The sequence below is a fragment of the Salminus brasiliensis genome, chromosome 2 (assembly GCF_030463535.1).
Source record: "Salminus brasiliensis chromosome 2, fSalBra1.hap2, whole genome shotgun sequence".
NCBI classification, from domain to species: Eukaryota; Metazoa; Chordata; class Actinopteri; order Characiformes; family Bryconidae; genus Salminus; species Salminus brasiliensis.
In genome coordinates this window covers 49,498,082-49,519,841 of record NC_132879.1, presented here as the reverse complement: position 1 = coordinate 49,519,841, position 21,760 = coordinate 49,498,082, and the positions used below count along the sequence as shown (strand labels likewise).

The 21,760-nt window shown below is 38.3% G+C and overlaps 1 protein-coding gene across 1 annotated transcript in view; it reads right to left on the bottom strand.

Annotated features, from left to right (window-relative positions):
• LOC140549718 (uncharacterized) overlaps window positions 1-21,760 on the bottom strand; it is a gene marked incomplete at its 3' end in the record, with an annotated part of 75,149 nt that overhangs the window by 10,311 nt on the left and 43,078 nt on the right. Inside the window, 12 exon segments of the mRNA XM_072673464.1 lie at window positions 10,143-10,205; window positions 11,876-11,938; window positions 13,921-14,016; window positions 15,514-15,699; window positions 16,087-16,401; window positions 16,524-16,573; window positions 17,185-17,512; window positions 17,658-17,987; window positions 18,175-18,498; window positions 18,572-18,943; window positions 19,067-19,372; window positions 19,649-19,951. Of these exon segments, the coding sequence (XP_072529565.1) occupies window positions 10,143-10,205; window positions 11,876-11,938; window positions 13,921-14,016; window positions 15,514-15,699; window positions 16,087-16,401; window positions 16,524-16,573; window positions 17,185-17,512; window positions 17,658-17,987; window positions 18,175-18,498; window positions 18,572-18,943; window positions 19,067-19,372; window positions 19,649-19,951 (2,736 nt within the window).

The window sequence follows — 21,760 nt, the reverse complement described above, 5'->3', positions numbered from 1 at the left end:
TGACATGAACATGCACTATATGTCCAAATGCGTTCTAATAAATGCATTCAGGTATTTTAAGTTGCACCCATTGCACAGATGTGCAAATGCACACACGGTTAATGTAGTCCCTGTAGAGAAATATGAACAATTGGTTTTAGAGATTTTAGAATCCAAATTTCAGCAGTGTAATCTGAGTTACAGGGTATGACTTCATTAAAATTATACACAAAATCACGTCCAGAAAGTTCTTTAACCAGAGGAACAAACTATTACCTATTACGATTAACTATTACATTAGAATTTCACTCTAAACCAGCAGAAACTGTCACTAGACTAAAGAGTCTTATTGTAAACTCAGTAAACACTTTTTAAGATAATTATTGCTCATTATTGCAATAATCAAATCAGCCAATCATGTGGCAGCAGCACTGTGTATAAAATCACACAGACATGGGTGGGGAGCTTTTGTTAAGGTTCTCAGTAATCAGAATGAGGTCAAATGAGATCTTAGTGGCTGTGACGTTGCTGATGTTTTCGGAGGACAGATTGGTATGAGTACTTCAGCAGTGGTGGAATTCACAATCTGTCTAACTTTGAGTTAAATCAGGTTACTACAAGCCATTTGCATGCCATAGTCTAAGTATTGCTGACCATGTTCATCACTTTATGACCACTTTTGATTCATGTGCTAATGACAACCTCTAGCGAGATGATGCACCTTGCACAGGTCATTCAATCTGGTTCAATCTGGTTTCACCAGTTATCAGACTGATTTCAGTAGAGCACTGCTGGTGTGTGATAGAATGGGAGATTTGCAGCATGAGTGTGTAGCAGACAAAACTGCAGCAATAGCGTAATGCAGTCATGACATTATTATTTTTTAACCCGGGAAGCTTTCTAGTACTGTTTTAAATCTAATGCATGAAGAATGAAAGATACTCTGAGAGCAAAGGAAGTCCGAGCCAGAATTAGAATGGGGTCTCTGATAAAGAGGCCAGTGGGTGTGTACAGTGTTGGGTAGAGCAGCCTTAACACACACTCAAGTACTGTTACTTCTGTGGAGTAATGAGCGTATTCCTTCTTTGATAAACACACCTGAGTGGAAATAAATGGATCATTTGAAAATTCTCAAAAACTACAAAAAAAACATGGATTTATAATAAGTTCTATATGATGATGATTAAAATTTGGAGTAGAATAGAGCTGGACACACATGTGCACACATCTGATCTTCTTACCTGAAACTAGTTCCTCCTCCACATCCTCATATCCTGACTGCTGCTCTTCAGAGAGGACACTTCCTGTTATCTGAGATCTTTATGAACTACAAGAAACTACACAAACAAACTAAAATCTGGACAGAGAATAAAGGGAACAAATATATATGCAGTGTTTAAAATCCTGGATTTACAGAAATCATTGTTGACCTTCATACATTCTTATTTTTTCTTTCATTATTGTTTTTACTTTATTTCTGAGTGGAATGAAGTTCAACACACAGATGCTGTGTTTATCTTACCTGAGAGATGTCTCTCATCCACATCCTCATATCCTGAATGCTGTTCTTTAGAGAGGATACGTCCTGTTAGAGGAGATCAGAACAGTCATGAAACACATTCAGAACAAACAAGCCTCTGAGTGCTGTGCTTTGACCTTTGTGAACTGGGCTATATAGGAGGTATTAATCCATGAACAACTAAAATGTCCAGTCATTTACCCGTATACAAAAAGGTAAATCAGACTATAAACAACCTATAAATGACCAGAATGTAAAGTTCTGTGCAGACAAACAATAAGATGGTCTATAAAAATCAACATGTAAAGTCAAAAATCCTTAAAATTGAAATATTAGTCTTTAAACAAACAAAAAGTATAGTCATTTGAACATTAAAATATAATTTTAGTCTACAAACTAAATTGTACAGTAATAAACACATAAATATGAGATGAGCCTATAAACAAAAGTACATGTAATTACACTTAAAAAGCAAGATATTAGTCTTTAAACAATCAAAATGTACATTCATGTACACTTAGAATAGACATATGTACTGTCATGCACAATTAAAAAGGAGATATTATTATATAAATAACCAAAATATACAGACATTTACATTTGAAAATGAGACATCAGTCTATAAACAGTCAAAATGTAGTCATGTACACTTAAAAATGAGATATTATTATATAAACAACCAAAATATACAGTCAAGTACACTTAAAAAGGAGATAATAGTCTATAAATGACTTAAATGTACAGTCATGTTCACTTAAAAAGCAGATATTAGTCTTTAAACAACCAAAATGTACTGTCATGTACACTTAAAAAGGAGATATTATTATATAAACAACCAAAATATACAGTCATTTACATTTGAAAATGAGACATCAGTCTATAAACAGTCAAAATGTACTGTCATGTACACTTAAAAATTAGATATTATTATATAAACAACCAAAATATACAGTCAAGTACACTTAAAAACGAGATCATAGTCTATAAATGACTTAAATGTACAGTCATGTTCACTTAAAAAGCAGATATTAGTCTATAAATGACTTTAATGTACAGTCAAGTACACTTAAAAAATAGATATTAGTCTTTAAACAACCAAAATGTACAGTCATGTACACTTAGAAAAGGAGATATTATTATATAAACAATCAAATTATACAGTCATGTACACTTGAAAGGATATATTATATAAAAAAAACACAAAATGTACAGTCAGGTACAATTAAAAATGATATTTTAGTCTATAAACAATCAAAATGTACAGTCATGCTCACTTAAACAGGACATATCAGTGTACAAACAAACAAAATGTACAGTCATGTACACTTAAAAAGGAGATAATAGTCTATAAATGACTTAAATGTACAGTCATGTTCATTTAAAAAGGAGATATTAGCCTTTAAACCATCCCAATGTATAGTCATGTACACTTAAAAAGCAGATATTAGCCTTTAAACCAGCACAATGTACAATCATTTGCATCTGAAAATGAGACATCAGTCTGTAAACAACCAAAATGCATAGTCATACATACTTTAAATGGAGATATCAGTGTATAAATAACCAAAATGCCCAGTCACGTACCCTTAAAAAGAACATATCAGTTTATAAACAATCAAAATGTACTGTTGTGTACACGTAAAAAGGAAATATATTACATAAACAACCAAAATGTATAGTCAAGTACACTTAAAAAGCAGATATTCGTATTTAAACAACCAAAATGTACAGTCAGGTACAATTAAAAATGATATTTTAGTCTATAAACAACCTAAATGTACAGTCATGCTCACTTAAAAAGGACATATCAGTGTACAAACAAAATGTACAGTCATGTACACTTAAAAAGCAGATATTAGCCTTTAAACCATCACAATGTACAGTCATTTACATCTGAAAATGAGACATCAATCTGTAAACAACCAAAATGCATAATCATACATACTTTAAATGGAGATATCAGTGTATAAATAACCAAATTGCCCAGTCATGTACCCTTAAAAAGGACATATCAGTTTATAAACAATCAAAATGTACTGTTGTGTACACGTACAAAGGAGATATTATGTAAACAACCAAAATGTAGAGACAAGCGCCAAAGTGGTGGAGCAAACTTCCCCTGGGTGTCCGAACGGCAGAGTCGCTCGCTGTCTTCAAACGCAGACTGAAGACCCTCCTCTTCTGAGAGTACTGAATAGCAGAGTGGTCACCTTATTGACTTGTGCTTAGTAATGTCTAAGCTTAGAGACATCTTTGAATTTGTAGCCTATTCAAACTAGCTGAGGTTATTCTTTGGTAAATAGCAAAGCACTTGTGTAAGTCGCTCTGGATAAGAGCGTCTGCTGTAGTTCTAATTCTGCTGTGAATTTATCAGCGTAAAGTATTACAGTATAAAAGTATCAGAACTTGGAGACAAAAGCAAGAGACAAACTAAACTTGTGCATCATTTCATTTCTTTATTTAATATAAAAGTAATCAGTCATTGGGATCTGTTCATTTTTTTCTTTTTAAGCTTTTTCTCTTTTATGACATTAAAATCACAGCTAAAACAAACCACAAACAGACTTTCAGGAAGTCACACCACAGGAGAAAGAGGACAGGTGTGTGTAGGAGTGTTTATTACCTTAAGATCTAAACATACAATCAGCACCAAACCATACTTGTACCATCTCTCTCTAAACAGACTGTCCACCATGTTCCTCTCCTCCTCCTGAAATGTGGTCAATCATCACAGCTGATGGGGATCCTCAGATCTGCTCCACCTGCAGCCTTTTAACATACAGACTCCGCCCACAACACATCCGGGTACTCCGTCCTTTGCGTAATAGCGCTCTGGTCAGATCTTTGATTGATTTCAGATTATTAAAATAAAAATGTCCTGCTGATTTACAGCTATTAGGAGTCCAAAACCTACAACCAGCCAGTCAAACAATTAAAAAAAAATCCTACCCAGTATTTTGTTCTGAACACATACATTTATTGATTAATTTAATCAGTGATGATTAGGTTTAATATCATGGCATTTCTGCAGCATTTAGGGTCACTTTGAATTTGGATTATTATGATAATCATGAATCACTTCTGGGAACAGGCAGGTGAAGCTGTGGAGGTCCCTGTGTTTCAGTAAATCAGAGGGAAATCCAGCTGTCTGCAGTCAGTGCTGGTGATCAAGCTGTTAGCTAGCTGTTACAGGCCAACATTAAACTGGGATCTCCTGCTTTTCACTGGGTTTCATGTTCTGCTCTTTCAGTGCAGCATCAACATTCAGTTCTCTGACTTTTAACATTAGAGCTGCTGACTTTAGCATCATTAACTGACCTGTAATGAAGTGTTTACCACAGATGTTACACGTATTGACTGACCGGCTCCCACAGTTCACCATTTTCATCCTCTCTGCGGATGAAGCCACAGCTCTCTCCTCTTACTGTCTTTTACTCTTTGTGGAAGTGAAGAAAATCCTAATCTAGGGTTTAATTGTTGGAGGAGTAAAATCCCACTCAGCAGCTTTTAGGCATGGAGACACTGTTGTTTCCAGCTTGGCGGCAGCAATGAGACTGGGTCTGTTTTCAGCCAGAAGGGGGCGTGGTTTACTGCAGCTCCTCAGCCTGAAAGAAGAGAGCAAATAGAGCTAAAAAGAAGCTGAGAGATCAAACCTGGAAAACCAGGAATCTTAATGCAGTGGGATTTATTATGCTTCGTGTTTCGTTGAATTAAGCCCACGACACCTTCAGAAAGCTCAACAGTGAACCCCACAGGTGAACCTGCTTAGTCCCGTTAACCAGATGAGGACCACTGACCAATCAGAGTCCAGCGATGAGTTAATCGATGAGCTCCACGATTAACTGCCGCGATTTTCCATCAAGGATGTAAAACTAGTCAATAAATACTTTCTCTGCTACCTTTTAGTACAGTGATGAAGTTCTTCTACATATGAACCAATGTAGTTCTGCATCTCTGTGTCTGTCTCTCTATTTCTCTGCCTCTCCCTCCACAGGTGAACCTGCTTAACCACATTAACCAGATGAGGACCACTGACCAATCAGAGTCCTGGCAGGAGTAATTGGGGAGGAGCTTAACTTTTAAAAGCAGGAGTTCAGACGGCTGAAGGAAGGAGGAGTGTTGTAGGGTGTGTGTGTTGTAGGGTGTGTGTTGTAGGGTGTGTGTTGTAGGTGTAGAAAGTGCTGCTGGGGTTTATTAGCTCATATTGGGGGAACTTTAGCTGGTGTGTTTTATCTTTGTGTTTCATGTTTGGTAACTTTGTTTTACTGGAGTTTAGAGCACTTGTGGAAGGAGGGTGATCTGTTTTATGTGATACTTGTAGGTTGTAATTTTGAGAGATTTGCTCCATCTGTGTTGGGGGTTAGTTTGGGTAATTAGCTGCTATTAGCTGCTCTCTGTTTGGTTTTACAGCAGATTGGGTTTCTTGTGTTGGAGGTGCTGATGTTTGGTGAACTGACAGCATCCCACCACTTGGTTTTATGGGAGGTTGTTGGGTTGTGCTGCCTGGGGTTTCAAACAGGTAAGAGTGATGAACCTATTTTCACTCCATGTGTCTTCCTGGTCTTTGATTCTCCCAGTATGATGTGAACACAGCACAGCAGTTTTATTAATGTATTGTGTAGTTTTAATAAAGTGGTTTTAACATGTATATTCATGATTTCCCTTTATTCCTCTATCATGTTATTGATGGTGCAGCATCCTAGACAAGAGATGAGGTTGTAGAAACCAGGTTCATGGGTTTCTATTAAAGATCTCCAGTAAGAGAACTGTTCACAGGTCATTTCAAGCTCAGTATTTACTTTCATGCCTGAATGTATTATAAACCTCTGACTACATCTGTCTGAAATAAAGGACCTCTCTTTATTAACCATGTGCTCAGTGTAGTTGTGCAGGAGTTTACTGTTATTTACTGTCATTTAATACTTTCAGTAATGAACAGGTACTTTGAATGGTATATTACTGGAATAGATTCTGGAAGTGTCTTGTCTTTCAGATATTATAGAATGTTTCTGCTGTTAATTCTTGTGCTTTTTCCATTTGGCCACAAGGGGGCAGCACACATCAGAGCCTGCCCAGACTACACCCAGTCCTAAGGAAGCAATAACTGCACGTTTTCCTCATAACTGATCCCACACTTGAGTCGATCTCTCTGTTTGGGTCTTGATGGTCAGAGGACCCAAAACTGCTCTCCTTGTTGCTGAATTGATTTATTATTATTTTTTTTAAATGAATGGATGGATAGACCACCAATATGTGTCCTGACTCAATGCTTGGTCACATCACCCCCTAAAACCACGCGTCTCTGTTCTCGCCAGTTTCTCAGGCACAGGCAGGAAAGTCAGAGCATTTGACTGTAGACTAAAAACCAGTCCTCTTGCTTCTGAGAACACTTTCACACTTTCATCTCTAATGTATCATGATACTTTTTTGATGTCACTTTAGTATTATAGAGTTAGTGTTCTGAAATACTAAACAGCAATCTGTAAATTCACATTGGGTAATCACTTGAGGTTCTCTATACCTGTAACTTTAACTGTAATGGGGGACATTTGTGTAAGACAGTGAATTTCATATAAAAGCACTTGCTGAATAAAGAGGATTATCTGTAGTGTAAGAATTATGATGTATTTAAAGAAGATTAAGGACTGCTTGAGAAATAAATGAGTTCACGACAAAATGATTCATATGGAAAGAAGTAGAAAACAGAGCTTCATCCTCAGCTCTGAGAAGTTCAGTTTTCTCTCTTTGACAGTAGGAGACTCCACGCTGAAATCATCAACTCAACACAGAATGTAACTCCCAGTTGTGATAAAGGCTGTTAGTGACTATTATTGCTATGTAAGATTGTATTAACATTATTGGACTGCAAAGTGAGTTATTTTCATACAGTGTAATAATTGAGGTAATTACAATTAATTGCTGGTCTAATTTCTCAGTGTGAATACTACACCTGTCTCTAATGCACCAGTGGCTCTGGTGTAAATAAGCAGCTCATAGAAATGTTCTTGAATTATATAAAGTTGACATTTCTCTTATCTGTCCATCGTTTGTTACTTTACCCTCTTAAATAAAGAACAATGAAAATAAGTAGCCCTTCAGTTTAAGACCTTCAGCCCTAGATAGTCATATTCTTGAACTGTAATTAAACATTTTGTCAAAAGGTTTATTTCTTATAAAATCTCTAAGTTGTCAACTTAACTAAATAACTTCTAATACAAACTGTTTTAATAAAGATAAAATGTAAAAGCAAAGCAATTTTGATGGAGTTACAGTTTTAAATACTCAAAAATGAGAGAAAAAACAGCTTGATCACTATTTGGATCTGGTGTAAATAAGCAGCTCATAAAAACCACCATTCCCATTTTATTTAGGTGTATCCATATAAATGGCACACCCTGTACATTTTTCTCAAATAACATCTTTTAAATTTTTTTTAATATTTTAAAATGTGGCACAATGTAGGTTCAGTTTAGCGCTGTACACGAGTTTTTGCATGTGCAGGAGTGATGTATAAATCTACAGTTAGAGTAAGAGAGAATACGCGGGAAATATGTCAGTTTTAATTTCTGTAACTAAATATTTCAAAACAATACGGTAAGAAGGACCTCCTGCCAAAAAATCTACTTTTATTAGTTAAAGTTACACTTTCCCCAATTCTTCTATAATTATAAACTTCATATGACTTAATATCTTCATTATCATTATATATTAGATAAACAGATCCCAGAATGGTTCCAGCAGAATAAATTCTAGGAATGTCATCATCCAGCTGAAACTTCAGAGCACAGTTCTTCAGTGGAGATTATATTTGACACCATCATTCTGAATCACTGTTATTCAGGTAAATGAAGTCTACATAACATTAGGCTCCAGAATGAAGTGCAGAATGCAGTTGGTTAATGATGTGAGAATTCCTTTATAATAGAAAAGAGTGCAGTGATGACAAACTACCTTCACTGTATTTATTTAAAGAACTTTGAGGAAGAACAGATTTATGATTCATGAAATAAATGATTTACAATAAATGTAAAATAAAGAAAAACAAAAACATCTCCATAATATCCGTTTTATCTGCTGGTCCATTACAGTGTTACCCCATTATCTGTCCTAATGAATACAGCGGTTTAGTGGAGTGTCTAAACACTCTGTTCTATTGGTCTTCTAATGGTTGAGGAATCAATATGTCCTCTCTCTAAACCCCATGTTTATCCTTAGAAAGACCTTAATACTTCCTCAAATACAGAAAGTAAGTTTTCTCACCCATTTTTAGAGGCTAACACAGAAGCAGGATCTAAAGCTCACTCTCCTAAACATTCTTTAACACAGCATTGCTGAGACATACAGAATAATAGTGACAGATTAACAGTTATTATCTGGTGTTCAGAGATTTCTCAACACACAGAGATGGAGAACAGGAGATCTCACAATTCAAAACTCTTAAATCATAAGAAACTGAACTGAATTCTCAGTCATTATTGAGGCTGTGAGGCTTCACTTGTTATGTTTAAGAATAATAATCACACAGTTATTATAGAATGGACAGTCATACATGATACAAATGACATGCTTGTAGCTTTGAAATACAAGGAAAAGAAGATTGGTGGCTTTTGGTTTGCTAAACTTATTAAACCACCTTATTCTACAAGAGATGTGTAAAGCTAAAAAAGCAATGTTTCTGCTCCAAGAAATATGAATTATGATATATAATAAAATCATTTGTTGTGTCTGAAGAGGGTGGAATGTAATTCTCTGAAGAAAGACAGTGGGTGTGGTCTCTCAGTCACATGGTCTATTGCGGTTTGGTCCTCAACATCATCACGGTCTGTAAAAGTAATATTTTTATGTAAATACTGTTTATGAAGTAAACTGTATTATAACCCTGTACAAACCACAGGAACATCAGACTTGCAGACTTGGGCAAAAGCGTTGAGAAAAACAACGGGGCAGTGGGCAAAAGCGTTGAGAAAAACAACGGGCCGCTGGTAAACTGCGTTGAGAAAAACAACGGGCCGCTGCTAAACTGCGTTGAGAAAAACAACGGGCCGCTGGTAAACTGCGTTGAGAAAAACAACAGGCCTCTGCTAAACTGCGTTGAGAAAAACAACGAGCCACAGCTAAACTGCGATGAGAAAAACAACGGGCCTCTGGTAAACTGCGTTGAGAAAAACAACGGGCCGCTGGTAAACTGTTTGAAATATAGGAACCATGTTAATCATGGGTTCATCGTTTCACAGAGGAATAAAGAACATAAGACGCCTCTGCTGACCAACATCACACTAGAAGGAATAGATAGGAAATAGGAGAATTCAGATTCTGGCTGCTGAGAGCAAGCAGCATGACTCGAACTGACGATACTTGTATCATAGTGGCAGCGCCTTAGTCCACTGGACCATTCAAAGCCCCCAACCCTGACATTTTTATCATACCCCATAAATAATCTATACACTCTATATCTGTAAGGAAGCAGCAAACACAAGATCAGCCACTCACCTTTAACCCCTCCTACATCCTGTTCAGCAGTGCTGACATCATCATAGTCCTCTGGTGTGTCCACTGCAGCAACATGAGAAGATCAGTTATAAGAATAAGAAAGATTCAGATTGTAGAAGTTTGTAATGGTTTCTCTACATGAATAAAATCTTACTGGTCTTAATGGTGGAGTTTGGTTCAGTGGGAACAGCATCATCATAGTTATCTGACACGTCTTCTGTCAGAATGTAGAGAGAAAGCTCATTAAATCAGCATCAGTATCATCAGTGACTGTGTTCATGCTGGAGATTACAGTACTGTTACATTACAGTCATACCTGTTACATCAGCTGACCTCTCATTCTCATAGTCCTCTTCTGTGTCCTCTTCATTAAAAGACATAAAAGTACATTTTATTTGTAATATATTTAGTAATCATGAAAATCAGAATCAGAATCTCTTTATTTCACCAAGTATGTTACACATACAAGGAATTTGTCTTGGTGAGAGCAACACGTAAGACAAGTAACAAAAAACACAGAACACAGTCTTAAACTAAAGGAAAATGACACTAAACAATAAATAGGGTAGGGGATAAATTAAAAAAGTAAGAAGTACTAAAGGTAATAAAGAGCTGAAAAATAGCTCTTTATTACATTTGTAATAAACTTTATTAAAACAGCATTTGTATGAGCCCAGCAAGTTGATGTCAGCACTATGTATAATCAAACATTGAGCTGAAATGAACCTAGCTCACAATGCTACCATGTGCTTCCTCCAAGAAATGTGAAGCTTCTTTTCAGTCTTCGTTTCTGTTGCTATGTGCTGAATGTGCTTGAATGAGAGCACTAACATCATTTTCTCATGTAATGCCTGCATTGACTAGCATCACATTGAGTGATGAGGGAAGAGGAAGGGTTACCCCACCCACCCAGAGAGAGCGAGGCCAACTGTGCTCTTCTGTTCTCCTGGCCATGAACAGATGAGGCGTCACCAGGGATTAAACATTACTATTGACTGCTGATTTAATTTTTAAAGTTCTATAATGTATTTCTATGTCAATGAATTGATTTCTATCAACTATATACTCAATAATAATAATAATAATAATAATAATACATTTTCCAAAGTGTAATCTGTTTGCACTTGTTGTTCACCACTGCAAAGGATAACAAAGAATCATACAATCATTACAATCACATCTAATTGATTATTCCATTGCATTTGTTTTGATCTATATTTTTATTCGCACCTGCTTTACGATCAAGGATATCTGCAGCAGAGATGACATCCTCATAGATATCTGCAGTGTTTTGTTTTGCTGCATCACCTAAATCAAATCAAAGTAGATTTTTTACACTGTGCTTTAAGGTAAAGATAAAATCAGGTGACCTAATTATCAGACCACTGGTGGTGGCATCATCATAGTCTTTTACCTAGTCATCCGTATAACCTATAGCACCACATTACACCACATGCAAGCTGGACATGTTACTTTCAACCCTTTTTAAAAACCAAATGCTGATAAACTGAACTCTCGTACAGAACACATACTGACTTAGTAGAGATTTCGTTTTTTCAACCAAAGCTCAATGAGTAGATAGAAATTTGTTATGCAATGAAGTCCCTGATTAGTGAGGAGTATTACCTCACTTAAGAATATGTAATCATCACTTATTAACTCTAAAGCTTCAATAAATTCACATAAATGAACTTGACACTACGTAGAACCCACAGGAATCAAAGTTCTGTAAATTTACTGTAAACACTCATTTCAAGTCTTTCTAAATGTTGACTAACATTTGTGAGTGGAATAACGTTTTACACAACCACACACACACACACACACACACACACACACACACATACACACACACAAACAGACACACACACAGAGTCATGTTCTTACCTGAGAGAAGCTTCTCATCCACGTCCTCATATCCTGAATGTTGTTCTTCAGAGAAGAAATGTTCTGTTAGAGGAGATGAGAGCAGTCGTGAAACAAGCTTAGAACAACCTCCCACAAGCCTCTTTGTGCAGTGATCACTGGCTGTGTCCCAATTGTACTACACAGTAATACTATAGGGTATATACCTTAAACTAATCTTAAAAGTATGAGTTTGGCAGGTTAGTACACAATATCCACAAAAAAACATCATAAGCCGTTTTTATTAGTAACAGGAAGTGAGGAAGTGTTGCTTTGGCAAGTTCTCTGCCGCTGTTACCGATCAGAAGGGATGGAGAGAAGGAGCAGTAGTTGAGGAAATGCGAAAGCTGATTCCCTTTCAAATACAATGTTGAGTGTGTTGATGATACTCCTGAGCGAATTGCAGTTGCTGGCTCTGTGTGTGTTTAAACACTGCTTACTGTGAACAGGAGAATCTGACTATACTTTTACCTGCAGATGTTTTGAAAGCAATTAATGCCATCGCGTACTTTCTGACCGCACACAGTGATGTCACTCCAGAAGAAAAGGAAGCCATCAGTAGTAACTCGCTTAAGTACTTGGTCACTCACTTGATCATGCAGTCATATGGTCACTTACTTACCTGCTTGGTCATAAACTTACTGTTGGTCTCCTGATCAAGTCATCACTTGGTCAAGCAGTCACTTGGTCAATCACTGATCTGGTCACTTGATAACTTATTTACTCTGTCACTTATTCATTTGGTCATTCACTTTTAAATCAGCTGCAATCACTCAGTCAAGCAGTCACTTGGTCACTCAGTATTGGCCACTTTCCCATACAGTCACTTAGTAACTCATTGAGTACTTGGTCACTCAATCATTGGTCACTGGCTTATCCAGTTAACTGGTTACTGACTTGGTCACTTGGTCACTCAAATACAATTGGTCACTTATCCAGTCACCTGGTCATCTGTCACTTACTTCTTTGGCTACTTGCTCTCATTTGTTTAGTGGGTCAGGCATATGTCTACTCACTCGCTTGGCCAATTCTTTGGTCAGTTGGTCATTCGATCACTGACCCAGTCATTTGGTCTGTCAGTCACTTGGGGTATCATTTACTCGTTTGGCCACTAACTTTCAGTCACTTGGTCACACAGTCACTTACAGTTGCTAATCTGGTAACATGGGTACCCACCTGATTGCTTGGTCACTCACTTTTAGTCTCTTAGTCAAGAAGTCACTAGGTCAAGCAGTCATTTGTTCAACCATTTACTGAGTCACTTGTTCACTTGGTTATTTACTCTGTTACTCGTTTGGCCACTCACTATCTGCCAACTGATCACACAGTCATTCGGTCACTCACTATTGGTCATGCAGTCACTCAATCACTTAATAAATAACTTCTTTAGTCTCACAAACACAATCAGTCCCTAAGCAATCCCAGTTACACACACACCTCTCTGATCTCTCTTTATGCCTCACATGCGCACACACACAAACACACACACACACAGGTAAACAAATACAGGCCTGCTCCAACTCTTCCACACAGTCATAATCTCCAGCAATACTGGTAACTCACACACACACACACACACACACACATGTCTTACCACAACACCCCTCCCTACCCCTCTCTCTCCCTTTCCCTCTTCCTCTCCCTGTCTCACACACACACTCACACACACACCTGCAGCTATGTGGTTTTCTCTGCGAGTCCAAAAATGGAAGCTGTACAGGAATGCTACAGTTTAGCTGCAGCTACTAATAGATGCTTATCAGCAGAATCAGCAGCTACACTACATGTAGACCTCCTCTAACTGCACACTTCATCTAATCCACACTTAACACTCATTTAACTGATTCTCTCTTATTATTAATACACTGAGAAAACCCAACTGAAGACATGATTCACTTGAGGAAATGAAGTACAGTTCTGATCACTGGGTAAGAGCTCGTGCATTGTGGTGTTCTGTGATCTCAAATGTAATTAAACATTAATTAAACACAATAAACCTCCTGTAGAAAACTCCATAGATCACTCACTCTGCTGAATTGGGTCATCTCTGTTGGTGATGTATCTGTGGTCGATCTCCTCATAAATGTCCTCAGTCAGAGTCTTCTGCCTCCTCTTAGAGAGCACTGTGAGAGAGACAGAGAGAAACATGGAGAGAAGACTGATGACAGACTGAAAGACTGATGATGTTTAGAGAATGAAAAAGCAGCTTTATTCTGTATTGATAATCATTAAATGCTGTATTTATCCATTTATATATATTTATATGTATTTGTCCTCCTGGACAGCAAACTGGACTGGAAGGCCAACACAGAGGCTGTGTACAGGAAGGGGATGAGCAGACTCTACTTTCTGAGGAAGCTCAGGTCCTTTAATGTGTGCAGCAATATGCTGGAGACCTTCTACCAGTCTGTTGTTGCTAGTGCTGTCTTTTTTGCTGCAATCTGCTGGGGAGGCAGCATCAGGAGTGGAGATGCCAGAAAGCTCAACAAACTGATCAGGAAAGCTGGATCAGTCCTGGGCTGCTCTCTGGAAGGCTTTGAGGTGGTTGTAGAAAGGAGGACTCTGAGCAAACTCACTGCCATTCTGGAGAACACTTCCCACCCCCTCCATGATCTACAGGTCAAGCAGCGGAGCACTTTCAGTAACAGGCTCCTTCAGCTCCGCAGCAGTAAGGAACGGTACAGGAGATCGTTTCTCCCAACAGCGATCTCGCTGTACAACGCCTTGTCACTGTGCCGGGACATTATTGTGCACTGAGTGTACTAATAGAACAGTCCCGCTGTTTCTCAATCGGACACTATTCTGTTCATCAGTATGTACTGCCACACAGCTCTGTCATCTGCACTGCCACTTTAAAACTCTATACTGTAATGATACCCCAGGATGCCTTACATCACTACATTATATTAATGTAGTTACTGCACTGTTACATTACACATAATTCATTCTGTATATTACATTATATTAATGTAATTATTATTACTGCACTACAATCACTTTTTACGCTTTTATGCCTCGATCATGCTGCTCTCTTGTTTGATTTTGCTGCTGTAAAAACTGACTTTCCCTGTGGGATAAATAAAGTGATCTATCTATCTATCTATCTATCTTATCTGTAAGAAAAATATTAAGTATTTTAGTTAACAAATATGATTACTGAATTTACTAAAATGTATTGAATTTAAAATAAATTAACAATGTGACAACACCAACAAAACAGCTTTAAATTTGTAAACAGTTTGAGATATTTGAGAATTATTGTTATTATTACAAAATGTTATTTGTAATGTAAAATATTATATAATAGTATAATAATTGTAAAAATATTAAATAATGGTGGGATTGATACAGATGAGTCTGCAGATTTTACACTTTGTGTAAATAGGAGCTGGGACCTTCAGACTTTCACAACCTAAACAATTAATTTATGTTAAATAAATCTTAAATAAACACAGAGCTACGCATAAACTATGCTGCAAAGGCTGAGCAAGCACACCAGAGTCCACGGGCAAGACTCTTAACACCACATACTCCTACCTGTATAATAAGGCTTAATGCTTGTGCACATCATTGCTATGGATAAGGTGTAATAAATATGTATCATCTCTAAATCTCCCCACCTCTCCTGAGCACTCTGTTCTTGTTAAACAGCACAACCAGAAGCAGAAAGGCCAGAAAGAGCATCGTTCCCAGCGCCAGGAGAGACACCGGATAGACAGACGGAACAATTTGTGGATGGTTTGTTCTCTTCACTGCTGGAACAACTAGAAATAAAACACAGAACTGAGACTGTAGATCTAAACAATCTATTCAGAAACATTTAGAAAAATTATAAACTAAGCTAGTACCGTCAGAGGTGGTGGTCGTTGTGGGTGCAGTAGTAGTAAGTATAGCTTTTTCTGTAAATACAAAAAAGGAACATAGAAAAACAACACAGTACAAAAAACTAAACTTTTTACAGTGAAGCTTTTAGAGGTAATTCTTAATCTAATTTTGACTCTGAAATTACATTCTAAAATTATTAATTAAAATTGTCCAGTAGATTATGACTAAACTGGAATAAAATAATAAATGTAAATGGAATAAAAATGGATTCTAAATTTGATTGGATTGGATTATAGATTTGATTGGTCTGCTTAATGCCGTAAATGTAAATGATTCAGTAAGTTCAAAATTCATTTGTCTCCTCTGACCTGCACAGGTGACTCCAGCGTCCTGCGTGTGGGAGCAGTCAGTTTGTCTCTTCAGGGAATGAGGACAGTCCCACAGGTGAATCTCATTCCCTCTACACTTCACTCTGTTCAGCCAGATAGCTTGTCTACCAGTACCAAAGGCAGCACTCCCATTAGCACTCAGCGCCGGCCCACAACCCAGCTGCCTGCAGACCACCTGAGCATCCCTGATGTCCCACAGATCATCACAGATGGTCCCCCACTCAGCATTATGATACACCTCTAGCCTCCCAGAACAGCTTCCCTTTCCTCCCCTCAGCCTCAGAGGAAGGTGCCCTTTACACACATCACACATGAGGACACATATGAATCAGTAAAAACATGAACTCAGCAATACAGCTACATTAAAGGTCACTTTAATGTACTCACTCTGTTATTGATTATATCAGTGTACTTACTTGAGCACTGCCGCTGATGCTGATGGGGAGATGAAGAGCATTTCAGATGGCTTCTTAAAACACCAGGCTTTTCCTTTTCTTTGATAATGTAAAGGCAATTAATTAATAATTTTACACATGAACCTGTATTCTGCATTATATAGGGGGAAATCCTCCAAATACGTTATTGTAATTGCCACAACTGACCTATAGGTGCTCTAACAGGATAATTTTAAAGAACCTGGTTTATTATGTCATTAAATTATTTAACATATAGAACCAGTTCTCCTTTTCTTAATAAAATCAATTTATAATGTAAACAGAAGACCCAAGAGAAAAGTCTCTGAAAATCCATTTCACTCAACTCATGTTGTGTCCCTTTATTACAGTGCAAATCCAAATGTCCATATATACTTACAGACATTAGGCTTCGATTTAAAATCATCAAATGAATGACAGAAATTTATATTGGGCATATTGAAGCCCACATTGTAAAGACAAAAATTTGAGCATTTCCTTTGATCTGCTCATTGATTACACAGTAGGGTAAGATGCGCTCATTTGGGTAACTAAGCTCAGAAAGCTCAATAGATATTTCAGTCTGTTTTATTTCACACATCAGGATACACACTGTTACGAAATAGAAAAAAGTCTAAACACTCTCCTCAAATCAACTCAATACTAAACCACTGCAAATGTCCTACCTGAGCAGGTAATCTGAGCCACCTCATTGGTACTATCACATGTGTTCTGTCCCCAGGGGGAAGATGGACAGTGAAACAGAGTGGAGTCATGTTTCCTACATTTCACATCATCCAGCCAGTTAGGAGCTGATTCCACTCTTGCTTTGGTCGAGGACTCACTGCCAGTTCTTCCACAGTTCAGCTCCTGACAGATTAAACTTACTGTTTCTTCATCCATCCCATTTACACACACGTTCCCCCAGGTTCCATTGTAGAACACCTCCAGATTCCCCTCACAGCCCTCAGTGAGCCTGATTTCCTTAAACTCTGGTGGGAGAAAGACGTACACTGAGTCTAAAGTCTGATTGTTAATTTATGTTCCAATGGCTGGAACCCATTACATATGATTTAATAATTCATTTTCCTTTCTTGTATAAATACTGCCTGTACAACTTTTTCTATATCACTTTACCTGAGCACACGACTCCTACATCCTCCTTGTGTCCACATTCACCCTCTCCACACAGCTGATATCTGCAGTTCCACAGAGACGTCTCGTTCCCCTCACACTCCACCTCATTCAGCCATATGGGTCCAGCTCCAGCTCCAAACCGGGCTGGTACCAGAGCACTGAGGGCCACTCCACACTGTAGCTGTCTGCAGACCACCTGCGCGTCCTTAATATCCCACAATTCATCACTCACTGTCCCCCATGAGCCGCTGTGGAAAACTTCCAGCCTTCCTGCACAGTCTCCTCCAGAACCAACCAACCTGATGGAGCTGTGGACTTGGTTAAACTTACCTACACACACACACACACACACACACACACACACACACACACACACAAATACACATACACAGAGATAGATTCCCTATAAAATTAATAAAACGCAGGAACTTACACTGATAGTGATGTTTCCTTTTATATCAGATTAGACATGATTTTTTTCACCACTTTTGTATTAATTAGATGTTGTAACTCTCACCAGAGCAGGAGATGTTCAGCTGTTCTCTGGAGCTGCAGTTGACTGCTTGTGCACTGCTGCAGTTCCGCAGATGAGCTTCACTCCCAGAACATTTGAAACCCGTCACACACATGTAGCTGTGTTCAGAACTTGATGGAGAGGAGCTGAAGATGTTGAGTACAGAGCCACAGCCCAGCTGTCTGCAGACCACAGAGGCCTCAGACTCACTCCAGGAGTCCAGCAGAACTCTCCTCCAGTCCTGCCTGAAGTATACCTCCACCTCCCCCTCACACTCCATCCCTCCAGACAACCGAACTCGCCCCTCATGAAACGCCAGAGAGGAACCTGAAGAGGAAAATCATCACTTATCTTAAAGTTTTTCTGCTTGTTTGAGGTGATCATTGTCTCACAGTAGAACATTTTTCATTAACACAGAGTTTTACTCCAAGACACAGTGAACCATTTCAGATCTCACCATTGCAGATGACTCCAACATCCTGTTTATGAGAGCATGCAGTTCGACTCCATGATGAAATGGGACATTTTGACAGGTGTGTTTCGTTCCCCTGACAATCAAACACATCAGCCCAGATCCGGCCACTCCCCTCCCCAAACCAGTCTGACCCCAACACAGCCACAGCACTCCCACACTTCAGCTGACCACAGAGGACACTGGCAGCTCTCATATCCCAGCTTATATCACACACTGTGCCCCAATCACTGAGGTACTGGAGCTCCACTCGACCAGAACAGGAGTCTGAGCCGTTCATCAACTGAGCCTGAGTGTGACCTGAATATACAAACGAAATCTTAAAAAAAGAGCATGGTGACAACAACGGAAATATAGTAAATAATAATAGTCATATTAACGGGCCTGCAGCCTCTTTAAAAAGTTTAAAGATTAATACTCAACCTGAACAGATTATCCCTGTATCATTCTCATGGGAGCAGTTGTGTTTGAGTGAAGATGGCTGTAGGCAGAAGTGAATCTGAGATTCGTTGCCTCTACACTGAAGCTCCTCTGACCACACCTGACCCTCCCCTTGGCCAAAAGCAGCTGCTCCCAGCACCTCCACAGGAAACCCACAGCCGAGCTCTCGACACACAACCTCTGCATCCTGCTGGTCAGCATCACACACTGTGGCCCATTTATTGTTAAGAATGACCTCGAGTCTGCCAGAGCACTCATGAGGACCATCAGCAAGTCTGGGGTTATACTCTGTGTATAAAGAAACAGCTTTTTTTTTATTTAATCATTTACATTTTAAAGGAGATATACATCTGAATTTGAACCTTACGGAAGTCTGAATAGAAAACTGTTGTGTTGGAAACACACACACACACACACACACACACAAACACACACAAACATACTTCAAATTTAAGGGTTCAGCTGAAGTGCAATAAATATTAATTGTTACTGATTATTGGAAGTTTTTGTCTATTACTGTGAAACGCTGTGATATGCTTGTTTTCAGCAGTCAGGGCAGCGTACCTGAACAGGTGACCCCAATATCTAGATCATGAGAAGGGCAGTATCGAGCATAATTTGGATAAAAATCACAGTTATTTAGTGAAGATTCGGATCCAAGACAATCCACATATCCCAACAATATTGGTCCTGATCCAGGACCAAACTCAGAAGAAGCTTGACCCTCTCCACAGCCCAGCTCTCTACACACCACTGCAACATCTTTCATATCCCACCAACTACCACACACTGTTCCCCATGTTCCATTACGATAAACCTCCACTCTCCCAGCACAGCGATTGCCCCCATCCACCAACCTCACACTGCCTGTACAACAGAGAAATACAGAGAGTGAGAGGAAGAGAGAGAGAGAGAGGTTAAAATAGGATACAATAAAACATATTAATAATGTTTAATATTTTAATGACTAAGAAATAATAAAAACATGATCATATAATATAACAAAAAACATGTGAATTATAAATAAAATTCAACAAACAAACAACTAAGAACTAGAACATATTGAAGCTTCAGATATTTGAGTTTCAGTGAGACAGTGAAAGTCACTTACCAGCTGTGGAGAGTGTGATCATGGAGGACAGAAGAATGAGGAGCACACAGCTGTCCATTTCCCTCTGACCTGCACACACTCCGTTCAACTCAGCAGCAGAACAAGCTTCACCTCCACTCCCCCAGAGAGACTAAAGACACTGAGAGAGAGAGAGAAAGAGAGAGAGAGAGAGAGAGAGAGAGAGAGACCCCACAGCCGCCAATCACACTCACTATGACCTTATTAGAAAGAGGAGAGGAAACCATCAAACATTTTCAGTGACAAATCAGAGGAGGTATTTTTTCTTTCTCCATATTTATCAAAAGAGCGTCAGCGCTGATCAACACAACTCCACCTCCCTCTCTAGAGGAGTGTGTGTGTGTGTGTGTGTGTGTGAGGAGAGACGCTGGCAGCAGTGTGGTAGGAAACCCACCAACATACAGGAGACTGACTTCAGAGAGAGGAAACACTCCTTTAATGCTGCACCTGCAGAGAGCTGATCCATACACTGATAAAGCCCCTCCCAACACACACTCTCTGTCTCACACACACACACACACACACACACACACACACACACACACACACACACACACACAGGCAGAGCGAGTTAAAATAACAAATAAACAGAAATACAAGTTTAACCAAAATAAAATAAACTAGTAATTAAAAGGTATTCTGTGTGTGAACAGGGTAAAATGTTGCACAGTTTTAGATGTAAAAGTCAGCAAAATGAGGCCTTATACAGTTTGGGTCGACCTTATTTACAGAGAGAGGAGGATGAATACAATTACATCAGAGTTTATTAAAAAGGCCTTCATTTGCCATAATTTGCTGAGCAGTGATATTTAAACATAATCTATGCTTAATGTCGTACACTATATGTCCAAATGTTTGTTTGTGAACACAAAAGCAGGATAAACAATTTTTTAATATCTTTGATTTTGGAAAAGACAATGAATAACATGTGTCCCAATACTTCTGTCACATACAGTGTATGTACTGATCTGTTGAGTTTAGAACATTGTAAAGATTGTCAAAAATACATGATAGTTTACTTTCTGACATAGTCTCATTTGTTTGGATCGCAAAGTTTAACCCTTCGTTCTACATCCCATAATAAGGCCCAATATACCCACAGAGGGTCTCTTTGGAATACAGGAGACAAGTGAAAGTGAGTCTGAATTTGTCAAAATGTGTCCATAAGATATGATTATTGATCAGAAACCTTTCTCCAAGACGTTCGCTAAGTTTTGTTCAGCTTGACCTTTTGACCTTTGTACAATAAGCTGTAGTCTTTAAATAAATAAGTCAAAATTCCAGATAGGGAGTTACATTTCTGACAGAACATGTAATTGCAAAGTTATTCAGGTCAGAGAACTGAATCTAATGGTACCATTTGTTTATCTGTAGACTTTATAATTTCATTGTAATAGAAATTTAACTGATTTAAGAATTAAGGCCCCCAATAAGGCCAATCTAAACAAAAATTTGCACACCTCATTAGAGTCCCAGTATGTACATATGGTTCTAGTTTACAGATGATCAGACCAACAGCTGATTAGTTTTAGTGATGCAAGATAAAA